At 51.1% G+C, this 16,000-nt stretch overlaps 6 protein-coding genes across 6 annotated transcripts; 1 reads left to right on the forward strand and 5 right to left on the reverse strand.

Annotated features, from left to right (window-relative positions):
* Nucleotides 1–238: 238 nt before the first annotated feature.
* On the reverse strand, nt 239–856 carry N7474_009552 (uncharacterized protein; the record flags this gene model as incomplete). The annotated part of the gene is made up of 2 exons (XM_057200962.1): nt 239–293; nt 708–856. The coding sequence occupies 2 exons, from the start codon at nt 854–856 to the stop codon at nt 239–241; spliced, it is 204 nt and encodes a 67-aa protein (XP_057048949.1).
* A 282-nt stretch (nt 857–1,138) lies between these two features.
* On the reverse strand, nt 1,139–3,043 carry N7474_009553 (beta-calactosidase; the record flags this gene model as incomplete). The annotated part of the gene is made up of 1 exon (XM_057200963.1): nt 1,139–3,043. One exon carries the CDS (start codon nt 3,041–3,043, stop codon nt 1,139–1,141), a length of 1,905 nt encoding a protein of 634 aa, XP_057048950.1.
* A 1,516-nt stretch (nt 3,044–4,559) lies between these two features.
* Nucleotides 4,560–6,600, reverse strand: N7474_009554 (sugar porter family MFS transporter; the record flags this gene model as incomplete). Its single annotated transcript, XM_057200964.1, has 3 exons — nt 4,560–4,842; nt 4,907–6,415; nt 6,473–6,600. The coding sequence occupies 3 exons, from the start codon at nt 6,598–6,600 to the stop codon at nt 4,560–4,562; spliced, it is 1,920 nt and encodes a 639-aa protein (XP_057048951.1).
* Nucleotides 6,601–9,915: 3,315 nt separating this feature from the next.
* On the reverse strand, nt 9,916–11,567 carry N7474_009555 (methionine aminopeptidase 2; the record flags this gene model as incomplete). The annotated part of the gene is made up of 6 exons (XM_057200965.1): nt 9,916–9,972; nt 10,027–10,113; nt 10,160–10,324; nt 10,378–10,641; nt 10,694–11,475; nt 11,525–11,567. 6 exons carry the CDS (start codon nt 11,565–11,567, stop codon nt 9,916–9,918), a joined length of 1,398 nt encoding a protein of 465 aa, XP_057048952.1.
* A 629-nt stretch (nt 11,568–12,196) lies between these two features.
* On the forward strand, nt 12,197–12,907 carry N7474_009556 (glutathione S-transferase family protein; the record flags this gene model as incomplete). The annotated part of the gene is made up of 1 exon (XM_057200966.1): nt 12,197–12,907. The coding sequence occupies one exon, from the start codon at nt 12,197–12,199 to the stop codon at nt 12,905–12,907; it is 711 nt and encodes a 236-aa protein (XP_057048953.1).
* Nucleotides 12,908–13,235: 328 nt separating this feature from the next.
* N7474_009557 (uncharacterized protein) lies at nt 13,236–15,965 on the reverse strand (the record flags this gene model as incomplete). The annotated part of the gene is made up of 4 exons (XM_057200967.1): nt 13,236–13,610; nt 13,648–15,687; nt 15,748–15,870; nt 15,930–15,965. The coding sequence occupies 4 exons, from the start codon at nt 15,963–15,965 to the stop codon at nt 13,236–13,238; spliced, it is 2,574 nt and encodes an 857-aa protein (XP_057048954.1).
* Nucleotides 15,966–16,000: the final 35 nt, after the last annotated feature.

A 16,000-nucleotide genomic window follows, 5' to 3' on the forward strand; every position in this document is an offset into this window, starting at 1 on the left:
GCGTGATGCAGGAGAGGCTGGTGATCGGTTGTGGTCGGTTGTTTGGGCAGATGAGGAACAAAACACGAGTTGCCTGATCACGTCGAACACCCACGTGACGCACCTTATCCTGATTTCTGGACTAAAGTATGTATAGTTGGTGATAGTATAGTTATAATAGTTACGGAGCAGTTACTGTTATAACTATCATCATCATCATCATATTAATGGCAGGTGTTGGTATTTTGCTCCTTCATCGTCATCGCCCCTCCACATTCTCCACCGCGGTTGTTTCCATCCCATGGATTAGTTGCCTGCCTAATTTCTGGACTGAAGTATGTATAGTTGGTGATATTATAGTACTATAATAGTTACGGAGTATTTATTATGGCCGATTAGCTTCACGGCGAGCTTTTGGGCTCCCTTGATAAGACTCAGTAGTTCTATCCGCCTGATGCGCAAATGCTTACCAAACCAGCCTTCTTAAAGGCGGAGCACACTCGGACTCGATAATCACCACCGGTGATACTGAATACAAAGTCCAAAACGTCATGTCTGCCCACATTCTCTATTCCTAGAGAAGGTATGCAGTAATACTCTTCGGAAGGCTTGATAGCTCTTAATTAATTTTACACAATCGAAGCCAACATGGCTTAAGGAGGGTCGTACCGGTGCGATCTCCCTTCTAGATGACGATACGCAAGCGGTCGAGCTCATGGTACACTTACTTTATCATCTCGAATAATCGCGCCAGCTGAAGCTTGAGCAGCTTAAGTTTGATGACAACCTTCCCGAGACTTTGCTTGAGGATGAGTTGCTTCTCGAAGCTGAAGTCGAAGCTGACACTTCGAAGCCGATAACCCCCAAATGCCCCCATCCAAGAATAGAACAAGACAGAGGTATGAGGGATACAGTCGTTGAAACAACCGCTCACCACCGAGGGCTTTCGTTTGCAAGATATAGTTAAGCCATAAAGGGGGGATTACGAGACGAAGACATAGCCCTGCGTAAATTCTGCTAGAGCGTCTGTCCCAGAGACCTATTTTGTATGTACAGCTCTTGAACACAATTGAATTCGGATGCTTACTTTCGAGTTCTACCACATGCCCGCCCTTCTTCGCCCGGAGCAAATGGTAAGATGAAGAAGCTAAGATATGCCTCATGCAGGAGCAGTACGAGTAGGAGCGTACTGGCAGCTCCCACAGTCAGGATCGTCATTTGAAAACCAACTCCGAAGAGGCACTCCCTCCGCTGTGAGCGGCTCCACTTGAGGCTCCAGTTCAAGGAGGACAAGGTCATTCCGGCCCTTTTTGAGGAGGGAACCCGGGACATATAGCTGCTGCTGGGGCCCGACCATCCAGTAACGCCCAAGGTTGAAGCCGTTCACGTACGCCTGTCCCTTGATGCCACTGATTGCCAAGTAAGTATCTGCGGCCTGGCCATTGTTCTTGTTCTCAAAGGAGCCGTGGTACCACATGGGGGGTCCATCGTTCGAGCCGATGGACTCTTGCCCCTTAAAATTGGTTGGAGCTGTATCAGCGGGTAGAGAGTAGGACGTCCAGCCGTAAACATCAGTTCCGCCAACAGTGACATTGCCGACAATTCCCTTTCTCTGATCAGACATTGCCCCATCGAAGTCGACACGTCCCAAGTTTTCAACGAAAAGCTGAAGTTTATCACCTGGATGAAGAGATACCGAAACTGTGTTGACAACTGTATGGATTGGGTCAATTACGCCTTGACGAACTCCATTGACGTAGACAATGACCCGGTCACGAGGTTTATCACCGGGCTTCACTACACCATCTATGGCGTCGTGGATCTTAGCCTCGTAGAGAACATAGCCAGTGTAAGCATCAAGCGACTCCATTGTGACTGGAGATTTGGCAGTAACGTGTGTCACGTCATCAAGATTGTCGAATAGTCCTTTGATGGGCTTCAGCTTGAAACTGTCAATCTGCTGCAAGGGCGGGACGGTGGGAACATCGGGGATGCTGGATACATGCTTGGAAATCACGGCGCGAAGCTCATAGTACGTAATTGTTGGTCGCCCACTCTCGTCCAGAGGTGCACCGTAGTCGTAGCTTGTAGTAAATGCCTGGTAACCGTCACCAAAATCCAGGGCTCCATTCCCAAAACCATAGTTGGTTCCGCCGTGGAACATATAAAAGTTCAGAGACCCATTGATTCCCAAGGCCCAGTCCGTGTCGTTGATGAATATCTCCCGTCGAGGTCCGTCATTAACGTATGTCCAGTGTGTGTTGTTCGGGCCCCATACCGATGCCCACCAGGCGTAAAACTCGCTGTCGATGTGAGGGCCCGCCTGGGCTGGATTGGTGACGTACTGGTCGTGTGCTGCGTAGGCAGTCTCTGGATGTTCGTTGTCGGTCAAGGTTAGGACACCAGGGATAGAGCCATCCTGAACCTGAGCCTGCGTAGATGCGTCCGTAGTGTAGGGTGTGATATCGAAGACGGACTTGATCTGCTTCAATTGGGCCTCTTTGTATGCCAAGTCACTGCCAAACCAGCCATATTCGTTTTCTACCTGAACCATGAGAATAGGACCGCCTTCGCTGACCTGGTACTTTTGAACGTGGGGCCCCAGCTGCTCCAAATACGTCTTGCTGGCCGCAAGGAATTGAGGGTTATTGGTTCGCACACTCATATTTTTGATATTGTTGAGCCAGCCTGGATAGCCGCCCCATTCCGTTTCGCCACAAACGTATGGTCCAGGTCGGATTACTGCATATAAGCCGGCATTTTGGACAGCCTCGTACCAGGCACTAATATCGTTATTGCCAGTGAAGTCCCATTCGCCCGGCTGCGGTTCGAGGTCATGCCAGAAGATGTACGAAAAGACAGTGTTCAGGCCCATGGCCTTGGCCATCGCTAGGCGGTCCTTCCAAAATCCGCGTGGGATACGCTGAGGGTCAAACTGACCGCCGATGATCTGCAACGGGCTCCCATCCAAGTAAAAGTGTTGCTGGTCATATGTGAAGTTGGTGCCCTGGACTTCTGCAAGAATCCCAGCCGTTAAGGCCAGGCCAACTTTAAAGCCCTTCATGCTCGCAGATGGTATTTGGATACCTGAATTGGGGCGATTCTAATCGATTTCGACCTTCCTACCAAAGAGGATGTCGCTTTCTTTTATGGGCCAATAGAGGCGCCTTGTTTCTCTGCATCTGAACACCTGCATTTCAAGATAATATCCGATAGACTAAGATCACGATCAGCCGGGAGAATTACAGGAAACTTGGCTCTCGGACTAACGTATGCCTTGTAATGCCTTGTACTACATAGCGATGTGATTACGTACCTCAAGGCAGGGGCGCTTACTATGGGATGTTTGTAGGGGTATATTCATTTGCGGGGAAACTAGCTTTTCGATCCTATTAAGGTCTAGAAGCCGAAGTAGCTTACGCCCTACTACTCTACAGAGCTCTACTATAGTAGGCTGTGGAGAGTTGCGTCTTCCGTCGCTAGCTCGAATGCGTGTAGCATAGGATATGGCAACCGTAAACTTCACCCAGGCTAGACTACCTTCTGGCATCGAAGTAATAGTGTGCTAAAGTGTGGGGTCGCTTGCTTAGCGGAAATACTTTACAAATGGCGAAGTAATCGGGTAAATGGTGCTTCTAGAACTTAGATTACCCTATAATGGAAAATACCAATGGCCTAATCATCACAAGCAGCACCTAAAGATTGAAAATGAGGGGGTCTGATCAAATGACGCTCTCCGAACTCTCAACCTAAAACAGCCTAAAATGGATCCCAATCAAGGCAATACCTGCTACATAGTTTTCTACTTCTAAACCCCTCTATTTCAAGATAATACCCGACAGACTAAGAGCACGATCTGCTCGGGAAATTGTAAAAGGTCCCATTGGCCATACAAACTATTTGCTCCGCAACCCAGGTTAATAATTTACAGTTCGGCAGGCTGGGTAGTTGGATTCACCAACGACCTTTGCCTGATATGCGGATTTGATCAAGTAGTTAGATTTCCCCAGCCCCAAGTCAGACTGCGTCTGCGTTGAGAGAAAGAGACAGAAAAAGATCAAAGGATAAAGCTATTGGTAGATTCTGCCTTCTTCAGCGACCTCCCCTCTTCTAGGCACACATTCATCTCACTGCAACTTTACGTACTTTAATAGGTAGTGACAATCGATGTACTGTGTACATGGGCAGGACAAGGATAGTTGAAGCCGCCTGAAAAATACTCTTATCATTATCATGATCATAATAATGACAGATGTTGGTATTATTATTGCTCCTCCATCGTCATCGCCCTCCACGTTCTCCACCGCGCTTGTTCCCATCCCATAGGTCTGTCCCTGCCGAGACTCAAGTCACAATTCTACATGTGAGACGAAAAGAATCATAATAAAAAAAATTTTCATTTCGTAATGAAATAACATTTCTCAAAGCCTATATATTCCATTATCCCATAACCCATTATCACAAAAACCCCAAGCGCGGAACGAAGCCAACTCGCAATCTCTAAACTTAAAAAGAAAACAACAGCATGAGAAACCGGTGCCACACTGTCTTACAGACAGAGCCTCAAATCAGAAGTCGGTCTACGACTTCATGTTTGCTGAGACAACGCTGCGCTTGCGCACTTCGGCAGCCACCTCTTCGCCTGTCGCGACATGCTCATCAAACTGGTACAGAGGCTCCAGCTGGACATTCTTCTGACGCAAGACGTAGCGTCGGGTCCAGTATGGCAGGAAAGTAAACGCCTGGTAACGCATATGCTTCCCGGTGGGGACAGCGAAAATGTAGTCCAGCTCTTCCAGGGTACGCTGCTTGGTCTCAGGAACCCAGAAGAAGATCATGACTAGGGCGGTAACGTTGAGGGCACTAGAACGAAATTGTTAGCGTAGTTCAAATCAAAAGACTCGCAGGGAAGGGCGGGGAAACTTACGCATAGAAACCGAAAGCACCGGTGGGAGTCATGACTTGGAGCATGCGAGGGAAGGTGATGGAGAGAACAGCGGCCCATCCCAGACAGGTAGAGACGGCCCATGACATACCGACCTCACGATGCGAGAGCGGGAAGACCTCAGCCGAGTAGGTGAAGGGAACGGGGCCTTCCCCGGGAGAGTAGAATGCGGCGAACAAGAACACAAACAGGGCAATCATACCCAGATGAGCCCTGGATTCTGTAGGGATCCAGAAGCAGAATCCACCTGCAAGCAGGGTCCATGCCATCTGGGGGAAGGTGAACAAAAGCAGATTGCGCCGGCCGAAGGTGTCGATGGTCCACACAGCAGGGAAGGCAAAGAGGAAATTCACCAGGCCAAAGCCCCAGGAGGCAAACAGAGCTTCCTTGGGGCTGGCTTGGGCTTGCTGGAAAATGGTGGACGAGTAGAAGGCAATGATGTTAATACCGCACATCTGCTGTGCAATCATGACGGTAAACGAGGCGAGAGTGGCGCGACGAACACGGGGGATCGTAAACAGCTCCACGAAACGCTTTGCGTAATTGGTGTTTCCAACCATGGTCGCCTCAATTTGGATCTGGGCATGGATATAGTAGAGGTCACGGGCAGCCTGCAGAGGAGTGTTGCGAAGGCGGCAGAGCGACTTGAACGCCTTGTTCATCTCACCCCGGCGGATGTACCAACGGGGAGACTCGGGGCAGAAGTAAACACCGACGAGCAGAGGCACGGCGGGGATGAAAGCTGAGCCAAGCTGCAGACGCCAGGAAATAGCACCGGTATTCATAACGGCAAGGTTGGCGCTGAAGCCCAGGAAAATGCCGAAGGCAGTCCAAAGCTGCCAGCACATCACCAGACCACCGCGAATAGCAGCGGGAGTGTTCTCGGCACAGAAGATAGGAATAGTAGACGCCTTCAGACCCATGCCAATGCCGAGGAGAAGACGGGTACCGAAGAGCTGTTGCCAGGTCTGGGTGAATGCAGAGCCAATAGGCGAGAGAACACAGAAGATAGCGGCAACGAAGATGACACCACGGCGGCCAAGCATGCGGTTCAGAGGATCAGATAGCCAGCATCCAAGAAAAGCGCTAGCAATATACGGGGCCGCGTTGATAACACCGACAAGCCAAGAGTTATGCGCCGCGTTTGGTGCGCCCGTCGTGTCCGGGATACCGAACGCATCGGGGAAAGAAAGATTAGCTCCATTGGAGCCGGTCTGGTCCCAGCCCTGGACGGCGGCACCGATTGAGCACAGAACGATGGTGAAATACAGCGCCTTGGGCTGGCGCCACTTGTGAAGCACCTCATTCTGCAGCGCAGTCCGCTCGGTCTCGGTCAAGTCGGGCACCGACTCGAACTCAGTGGGATCTCGAGCAACCAGCGCGCCCTTCTTCAGCTCCGGTAGGATGTCGCCGACTTGGAACTCCCGGGCGAAGGATTCGACATCCGCCATCAACTGGTTCTTGCTAAGATCGGCCAGCGGATTCTTGATCCTGTTAAAGCAGGCCGTTAATTAAGGGCTGAAGTAGATGAGAGGCGTCAAAACATACTTAGCAGAAGTATTGTTCTGCAGGTTCACTTCCTCGAAGTGGCCCTTCTCGCCATGGCTCTCAGAGTCACTGCTGATTGGCGGGGCATAATCGGCCGTCTCGACCTGTACATCGTCTTGCTTGGACATGATGATGGTCTTCTACCCCGGGGTAGTGTGATAAGAGACTCAGGCAAGGAGAATAAAAAGATATGTGAAAAAGCAAAGAGAAGGCCAGCTAACTCTTCTGAGAAGGGAAGAAATGCCTGTGATCAGAAGAACAGCTCCAAACTTCACGGGGGGGAACCACGGCCTTTTATGCTTTCTGGACTCTCCTATCCCACTCCAGCCCGTTTCTCAATGCCCAGCACTACCTCTCATTGGGCCAATTTAGGGCAATTGCCAAAGTCCCTACGTGACTATGCCTGTCCCGTCTTAGCTGGGGCACTGGGTCCGGGTCCGATCTACTTCCTGAAACGGTGACCCATACATACGGGGGTGGGGCGCTGGTTATTGCCCATGGGGAAAAGCCAAAAGTCCCAACTTGGGGCCGAATCTTGAGTAGTTTCCTAGTCGGCTTTTGGGGGGGCAAGGATTCGGCATCCTGCGTGGAAGGTTCTTAGGGCGATCCTTTGGGTCGGAGGCTTGCTTCCCACCAAGACTGTCCGCTGGGTGCCCCGTTGGTCGGAGCGAAGTGAACAAATCAAGCAGTATATTCATCGTTTTCGGTATGTTTCTAGGAGACACTCGGCAGCAAAGTGGGAAGTGGGACCCCGTTGAACCCGATTTCAAAAAGACAAAATCCTGAGTCCACGCGGTTCCGCTGCTCCACCATGTGTCGGCATTGACCACGGGGTAGCCACATGCTACCTTTGCTCCTAAAAAGAAAAAGAAAAAGAAAAAGAGAGCCACCTGGTTGCGGAAAGAAAGCGTAGAGAGTCCCGTCGTCATGATCGCCGCTCTGGGGTTCTACTCTGCCTGTGGCGTTTCCAGGGCCCCTGGGGCTGTATCGTACGCCACTGTTGTCGTGGAACACTTGCCTTGGGTTGCTTAATAACCGCTAGTGGACGTTTTAAACTTCCCGTCGTCTTGTTTGGACCAAGCAAGCGTGGCTGCAGGCTGTGATTCGCTGAACAGACCCCCAGGGCGCACGGTGGCTGCCGGACTACTCCGGAATGGGCTAAACTCCCTGCGGATCCTGAGGAAGGTTTACGGCCGTCCTGTACATCGGCATGCAGCGCTTAGTCTAGGCTGCGTGATACGATCGAATCCGGCCAACATCATACAATAAGTACAGTGTCTGTGGACGACGTTACACTGGGATGAATGAATGACTCTTTCATTTTCTCGCGGGGCCCCGGTTTCTGGAGAAATGGGCAAGTTAGGTAGATCTGGGGTTGCGGATCCTTCAGCTACGGATTGGGAGATTCGGCCCAGACAGAATTCGGGCCAGGAGCAGGGGCCGGCAACCCTTGCAACTAAGTAGCAAATTTGCGATGGCTCGGGCCCGACACTAGCACTTGCATTCCCACGGGGCTGGCCGAGGACTCCACTTTCCCTCCAAGGCCTGCCCACCCTTCGGTTCGGGGAGATGTTGCCCCATGAAAACACTTTCAGATGTTGTACTGACTTTAACTAACTGGCTCGTTTGCCATTCTATAGGATTCTTTATTCATTGTGCGGCCAATTGTTTTTTCCCGTTGTATGGATAGCTCTTTATTGAAGGCTCACGGTCGCCCAGGAAACCAGTGTTTTAGTCATTTTTATCCGAGTCGGCCTAAGACATTTTGGCAAAAGTAATTAAGCAAGCCGTGCGTCTTGACTAAGTGTAATCATTGCTTCATGGTGACAGCATATTTTCTAGGCGACTTAATCAGTACCTGTTACAGTATAAGCCTAATTTTCAATGACAGCAACATGTAACTTTAGGTGTTCGGATTCGGATTCCGAGGTAAGTTTGGATAATAAAATAAATTTCATAAAGAAAAAAAGAATAGATAAAAAAGAATAAAATAAAAGAACAAGAAATCACAAGATCGCGTGTGCTGCTCAAAGCGGCGACTGGCTACAGGGCCCTACCGTCTTCGGCCAGCTGCCACGCAAGAAGGCAGGCTCGGCGCGGCGTGGCTTTGACCATGAGCTTTCTCCCTTTTTCCGGGGGTTGCAACGCTAAGCACCTCGTGGCCTGGAACCATGTGGGGATCGCCGTCTCCTTGGCCAGATGCGTCTGTACACCCCCGTGTGGGGCGTGAGGGCTGTCCTACACAAGTCATGACTGTTCCATTTTTGATAGATTAAGAGCAGGAATACTCGCAACGTATAGCTAATCCTCGAGATCAATATGGCAAGTGAATGATGACTCTTAGAAGTGACGAGGACGACGGACCCTACAACCCCTAACTGATCATCACACGAGTACGGATTTGCGACCTATATTTAGGGAACAATGATAGAACGGCCGGGGGATCAACCACACGGCTTATGTTGTTTGTGTGGCTTCTCATCTCAGCCTAATATTATTATTGGCCCGTATCTGTTTCATGTCAGATCCTTGGGGCCATGCAGGCGAAACGGGAAGGGTTCGAGAAGGTGATCATCCCAAATGCCGGGGCCAAGGAACTGACATCAACAAGAGTTAGCATTATTCCTTGTCAAAACATAACAGCGACCAGAACGTGCGTAGAAAACAAGTCGCAAAGGATTTAATTAGCTTATTAGGTGTTGAGACGAGATCCTTCGTACTCGGGAAATGTCACACTTGCTGGTAGCTATTTTCAGGACCCAGTCCAACACAACTGCGCCTGGGCCTATCAGCTAGGAGAGTTGCTGATTCATAAGCTTTGGAGGCTTGTTAAATAGATCCTATTTTTACGCCCGATGATCAAGTGACCCTATTCTGTGTTGGGTCAATGGTCTCCCGACACAAAACCTGGTGTGGAATCGCCACAGGATCAGGATTGGCTGTTCGGGATGACGATCGGAAGGGTCTTCGTGTTTGACTTGCCTTCCACGGGGCTTCGAGAAGGCTGTCAAAGTGGATGCTGACACTCCTATTCGGCGACGCTAACCCTCAGTTCTAGCAAGATTTAGCGACAACTTGCCTGCGTGAGCAGGGATCGGGGCTCAGCCTTGCGGAATGCCTACAATTCCAAACGATTGGTGTTTGGGTGTTCGAAGCGCGGAGCAATTCAGCCCTGGCAGAAGACCCCAATGATAGCTTGGGATGTTCACATCCGTTCCTTGCAGTTGAACTAGGTCTACTTCTTTCAGTAAATGGGTAATGTTCAAAAGAGTGTGATTTAAGTTGGATTTTCTGGAGACTATGTTGGATAGTCCGAAACGTAATCAGAAACGCATGAACAAGCCATGTTGGATGACATCAAACGGCAAGTGTAAATAAATAACTAAATGAAAGATGAGTGGAGCTTCAACACACATCTTATGTTGCATACTAGGTGGGAGACCTTAGTAGTCATCTCCGCGGCTCATGACTTCCTTGCCTGTCTCGCGCAGCAACAATGTCTAGAAAGAAATCATTAGCTTTGTATACCTTTGGAAAAGAGTACAAGACCATACATGTTCAAACTGTGCGGAGAATGACCCTTCAATGTCCATCAGAGGTGAGTGGACCTCCACGACCCCCATTGATTCAAGGCTATTCATCTAAAGACGGTTAGCGCAGGATATTTGAGTTAAGGTGAACACCTACCCCAGCCAAGTAACGCTGAACACCAAGTCGCTCGAGGTAGCGGCGGCAAAATACAATCGAGCCAAAGTTTTCATTGATCGTCTTGTAAAGAGATCTAGCCGAAGCAAGAGGAGACATCACCCGCTTCGGAGCATTAATGTCTCTGCCGTATCCGTAGACACCAGGCTGGAAGCTATGTCAGTGCATCTACCGATATGAAGCAAGAAAGGGAGACATACCCCTTCCCTCGTGTACCCACGTCCAGTTGACCCAAAAGTTTCAACGGCAAAAATCTCCCCCTCTTCCATCTTGGTTTGGTCAGAGGTCTTGATAAACGGGATCGACTTTCCACCGTGGATCTGGTACTGCTTGATATTGTGTCCACTAAGATCCCGCACTGGTTTCACAGGATAGGTTTTGCCACCAATCTCAACCTCGTAGCTTTCCATAGCCTCTTGGATGGCGGCACTGACATCGCTAATGCGGACATCGACTCCAGCATTCTAATTTGAATGTCAGTCATGCGCTTAAAGTCAGAAATAGGTTTCTACAAACCTTGACGCCAGTGTTAGTCGCATCCTTCACCGCAGCAAGCAGATTGTCATAGGTCGGATCGAATGACATTGTAAACGCACTGTCCACGATCCAGCCGTTGATATGAACGCCAAAGTCAACCTTCATGACATCGCTGGCTTGCAGGTAGATCTCCTTTTGACCCGGATTCGGCGTGTAATGCGCAACGCAGTTATTCAGCGCGAGTCCCGTGGGGAAGCCCATGCCGGACGCAAGACAGCTTCCGGGTTCAAGGCCGGCATTATCGAGCAGGGCTCTCACGCCATCTTCGATCTCCACGGCAATATCAGTGAGGGACTGGCCCGGACGGACGCTTTCCTGCGTCCAGCGGCGGACCTGACGATGCACTTCTGCTGCTTTGCGGTAATCATTGAGGAAACTGTCATCTTGAAGATGGCGGCGGGATTGGATTCGGGCTTCCTCGGCTGTCGTGCGAGCTGTGTTTTCAACAACTGCGGATCCATAGCTCTGGATCTCGCCCACTGGGTACTGGCCAGTCGGGAAGAGGTCGCTCAGAGGGATCCGGGGTGGCGATGACTGCGAGTGGTTCTTCTTCTTCTTCTTGGACTTCTTTCGCTTCTTTTTCTTCGAGGCGTCTCTCGAAGGCGACGTCAGCGTCACGGCGGTAGCGCCGGCCGTATTGTCGTCGTCGCTGTCATCGTCGCCGCCGTCATCTCCGACGCTGCCATCGCCATCCCGGGACAGATGAGCTCCGCGCGGCTCTCCACCCGCGGCATTGGACTTGAGTGGGTTTGACGATTCATCTGCTGGAAGTCAGTATACGGCTCAAGGGCCTGAGTGACGGATACCTACCACCACCGGTGTGGCTTTCGTGCTCGGGTGTCTTGGAGCCCATTGCGACATGAAGGAGTGGGTTCTGTGGTGAGTGTGGTTGGATGATGAGGAGGCAAAAGGTCGCGAGAGCCTTGTGTACGGGAAAAAGGCGGTGTGGCCATTCTTAGAAAGACATACGAGGGCGATGATAAGATTGTTGAACCAAGATCTATTATAGCTTAGGATTTCTTGTATTGAGCTTCTAGGATCACTGGAGTAGGATATATATAGCGTTGCAGTATAATAATAATGGAAGGGTTGAATGTTGATCTCGGCCTTGGGATATAGATACGCTTGTATAGTTACTGCAAGATAATAACCTTTGGCTGATTCCCTTGCTTGAATCAGTCCGCTGGATGAAAGCAATCAAAGCGCGAACGTTACACTGCAGCCTTTTGATCTTGATAAGCGTCAAGTTCTAGATCGCCAGAGTTGAGACTCGGAAAGGAAGGAGCTCACGTCATCGATCCGGAGCTGACAAATGGTAAGCAACATCAACTGTGATCTATCTAAAGTAGGACAACATTTCCAAGGTTCCTGCCCTTCATGCTCTCCCGCACTCTCCTCAGCGCTGAATCTTTCAAGGCTGCAACTCGACTCTCCCGACTATCCTCAACTGTCAACTTCCCCGCGACATCTTCCTTTTCCACCATGGCTTCCGACATCACCCTCTACACCTGGCCCACCCCTAATGGCATCAAGGCCTCCATTACCCTGGAGGAGCTGGGTCTTCCCTACAAGACCGAGCCGATTGACATCAGCACCAATATTCAAAAGTCAGAGTGGTTTTTGAAGATTAATCCGAACGGCCGCATCCCTGCCATCATGGACGGTTCGCAGCGCGTGTTCGAGAGCGGCGCGATTATGCTCTACCTGGCCGATAAATACGACACCAACCGCAAGATCAGCTATGCGCCCGGCACGCCGGAGTACGTTGAGCAGCTGTCGTGGCTAATGTTCCAAATGGGAGGTCTTGGGCCTATGCAAGGCCAGGCAAACCACTTCCGCGTCATGGCCGGTGCCCGCTCCGATTACGGCATCAATCGATATATGAACGAGACGAAGCGTCTCTACTCGGTTCTGGAATCCCGGCTGCAGGAAAGCCCTTACTTGGCTGGATCCAAGTACACCATTGCCGACATTGCGAACTACGGATGGGTCCAGTCCGCGCCACTCCTGCTCGAAATTGATTTGAGTGAGTGGCCTGCGCTCAAGAAGTGGGCTGAGAACATCGGAGCGCGCGCTGCAGTGAAGAAGGGCGTGGATGTGCCGCCGTCTACCAAGACTTATGAGGAGAAAGCGCAGTTTTTCCAGACCGCTCGGGCCAAGATCGATGCGATGACGAACTCGGATAAGCATTAGGCGGACTGTGCTGGATGTGTATTTGTTATCAACATAGTGTTGAAGGAACATATTGTTGATTGTTTCTGGACTTGCATGTGTACTGAGCAGGAATAGCCAAATAAGTAACGAAGCACACAAGGGCGCTAACGAACTGGGCTCAGCCATTGAGATAACTTGCGACGAGTAGTTTTAGCTCAGCAGAATGTTATCTACATCGCAACTCCAAGCATACAAAGCTATGGTTCTATTGATGCGGACTACCGATAAACCGCTAAAAGTATGAGACAATTACCGTCTAATCTATGCACTATAATAATGTACCAAAACACTGCCTTCCCAGAAAAGCTCATATCTCACCAGGCCGGTAGCTGCGCCAGACCTCAAACCCAACCTTCTCGTACCACCCGTCCAGAGCAACCCAATCCACAAAGACACCCTCAATACCTCGTTTCTTCATATCCTCAATGGCATGGCAAAGCAGCGCCAGCCCAATACCTGACTTGCGATGGGCAGCGTCGACGCCCACACAACCGATGAGGCCGGTCTGAGGCCCGCAGATCTGCGGGAATGCCCAGACCTTGTTCAGCACGTCGGACGGCCCAAGCATCAGTGTCCATCCGACCTGTTGACCTTGGGAGTCGAACGCGGTCATCACGCTCGAAGGGTGCTCGCTTGGGTGTAGTTTGACGTACATTTCCACCCAGCCCTGGATCACGATTAGCTGGCATAAAATTTCGAAAAAGCATTGGAGTACGTACCGCCTTGTCCGAGAAGTTCTTCCGCTGTCCAGCCAGACACGCTTCATAGTCCTCTGCCTGAAGCGGTGCAAAGTAGAAGCCACCTTCTTTCGCACGAGTCACATACTTCTCGGGTGCTTGGAAGTTCCGGATATCCTGGTACAGATCGACGGACCGCGCCACAGGTGGACTGAGTCGGAAGCCACGGTGAATGAAAAATTTCTGAGTAGACTCTGGAAGATCTCGAGGAACTCCGGGCCAGAATCGAGGGAACGAGCTGCTCAGCTTCAGACGGTTGAAGCCAAACTGAGCTCGGAAATAAGCGCGGATCTCGGCCAGCAAGACCGTGCCAATTCCCCGGTGCTGGTATTTGGGATGTACTGCAACAGCGGCGATGTAAGCGGTATTTGGGTCACCGTGGTAGTTGGTGTATGCAAGACAGAACCCTGCCAGTTCATCGCCAACGCGAGCTAGATGGTGGTGAGCATTAGGCTGGGCTATGAGGGAGCGTAAACTGTCGGAAGGCAGAGCGTAAGTTGGAAGTGCCGCTGTCCAAACATCGACCATCGCGTCCAGATCCTTTTCGGCATCAAACCGGGCCAATTTTGCCGCAGGCTGAGGCGACGCCTTTGGTCCCACGGGGAGGGAACCTTTTGGCGCAAGAGTTCCGAACATGATACCTGCAGCCACGGAGAATGCTTCAAGAGTTGGCTCATAGGTGGCGATGTATGTCTTCACGTCCGAAAATCCAAGGAAATCATACGGGTTGCAAAGAGCGATCGCCACCAGGGAGCGGACATGCCGAGGAAGTTCATGGCCTAGTCTCTCTTGGTATGGCGATTCTCTGGCATTCATCGAGGTGAAAATGACCGAATCTGCAGCCTCAACGAGCTTCCATTGCTCTGCGGACAGGCCTGTTTCGCCATACTGGATTTCAACAACGGTTGGATTGTGAAGTCGAAGAGCATTGAGATATGGAGTGGCGTCATAGTCACCTTGCCTTCCTAGGCCTTCTCCATCCACAGCACCTCCAATTGGAGTCCCAGCTCCTGGAAAGAGACACACGATTCTCGATGTTTTCGATAGAGGCAGAGCGGCAGCATCGTCGCGGACGAGCGTCACCGAGCGCTCATACGCTTCCTGGGAAACAGCAGATATCTTGCTGTTGAGCGCACTGAGCTCTTCCAGGTCATGCTGTCGCAGTGCGGTATCCCAGTCCAGGAATTTGTCCTTCACAGCTGCGACACGACGACAGGCATCCGATAAACGCGAAGCTGTAATCTCTCCAGACTGCACTGCCTCGCAGACTTTCTTGATAGAACCAACTTGCACCTCAAACGTGTGACACAACATGATACTGTCACTGCCAGCCTTCATCGCGAGCACCGAGCCCTTTTCCGAACCGATCGTAGCCCGGATTCCGTCCATTTCCAAGCAGTCAGTGATCACCATACCATCATAAGCCATATCCTTTCGCAGGATCCCCAATGCCTCCGGAGAAAGCGTAGCAGGGAGCTTGTCATCAATCTTTGGCAAAGAAATATGGGCGGTCATAACAGTTTCGACCTGTTCAGCCACAGCCCGTCGGAACGGAATGAGCTCGCATCGTTCTAGCTGATCCCTTGACTTGGGAATAACCGGCAGACCATAGTGAGAATCCACCGCCGTGTCTCCATGGCCAGGAAAATGTTTGACACTAGGAACAACCTTCTGCTCTCGCAGGCCCTGCGCAGCCGCGCAGGCAAATCTTCCCACGAGGTCTGGGTCATCGCCAGGGCTGCGCACTCCAATGACGGGGTTTAAGGGCTCCGAATTAATATCGCAGACGGGCGCATAGTTCATGTTCAGCCCGTAAAAGCTCAGAGTTTCACCCGTGACTTTGCCAGCCTCGTAGGCGAAGTGCGGATCATGGGTGGCACCGAGCGCCATCGGACCTGGAACCTGGGCTGCGATCGGAGGAGAGATCCGGGTCACCAGTCCATTCTCCTGGTCAATACCGATAAACAGAGGTTGCTTGTGGCCGGCCTCCCGCGCCACTTTCTGTAAATCTAGTGTCAAGGCCTGCGGGTAAATTAGTGACGGCATTCAAAGAGTGGATTGCCAGCGAAGTTGTGGCATTACCTGAAGCTGTGCGGCATCTTGGATGTTCCGCGCGAAGACCACAATACCTCCGATGTGGTAATCACGGATTAGGGTCTTGATCTCCGGGCTGACGGTGAAGCCATGGAATCCGACCGCGAATAACTAAACAGCCATCAGTGAGTGGGTGGGTCTGCCGCAATGAAGTCGGACAAGCAACATACCTGGCCGACTTGCTTCTGGAGGTCTATTGCCGCCATGCTGTCTACTCAATCCTGATTGCCGGGAAGGTGGT

The sequence above is a fragment of the Penicillium riverlandense genome (assembly GCF_028828495.1).
Source record: "Penicillium riverlandense strain IBT 135883 chromosome Unknown utg000008l_segment0_segment0, whole genome shotgun sequence".
NCBI classification, from domain to species: Eukaryota; Fungi; Ascomycota; class Eurotiomycetes; order Eurotiales; family Aspergillaceae; genus Penicillium; species Penicillium riverlandense.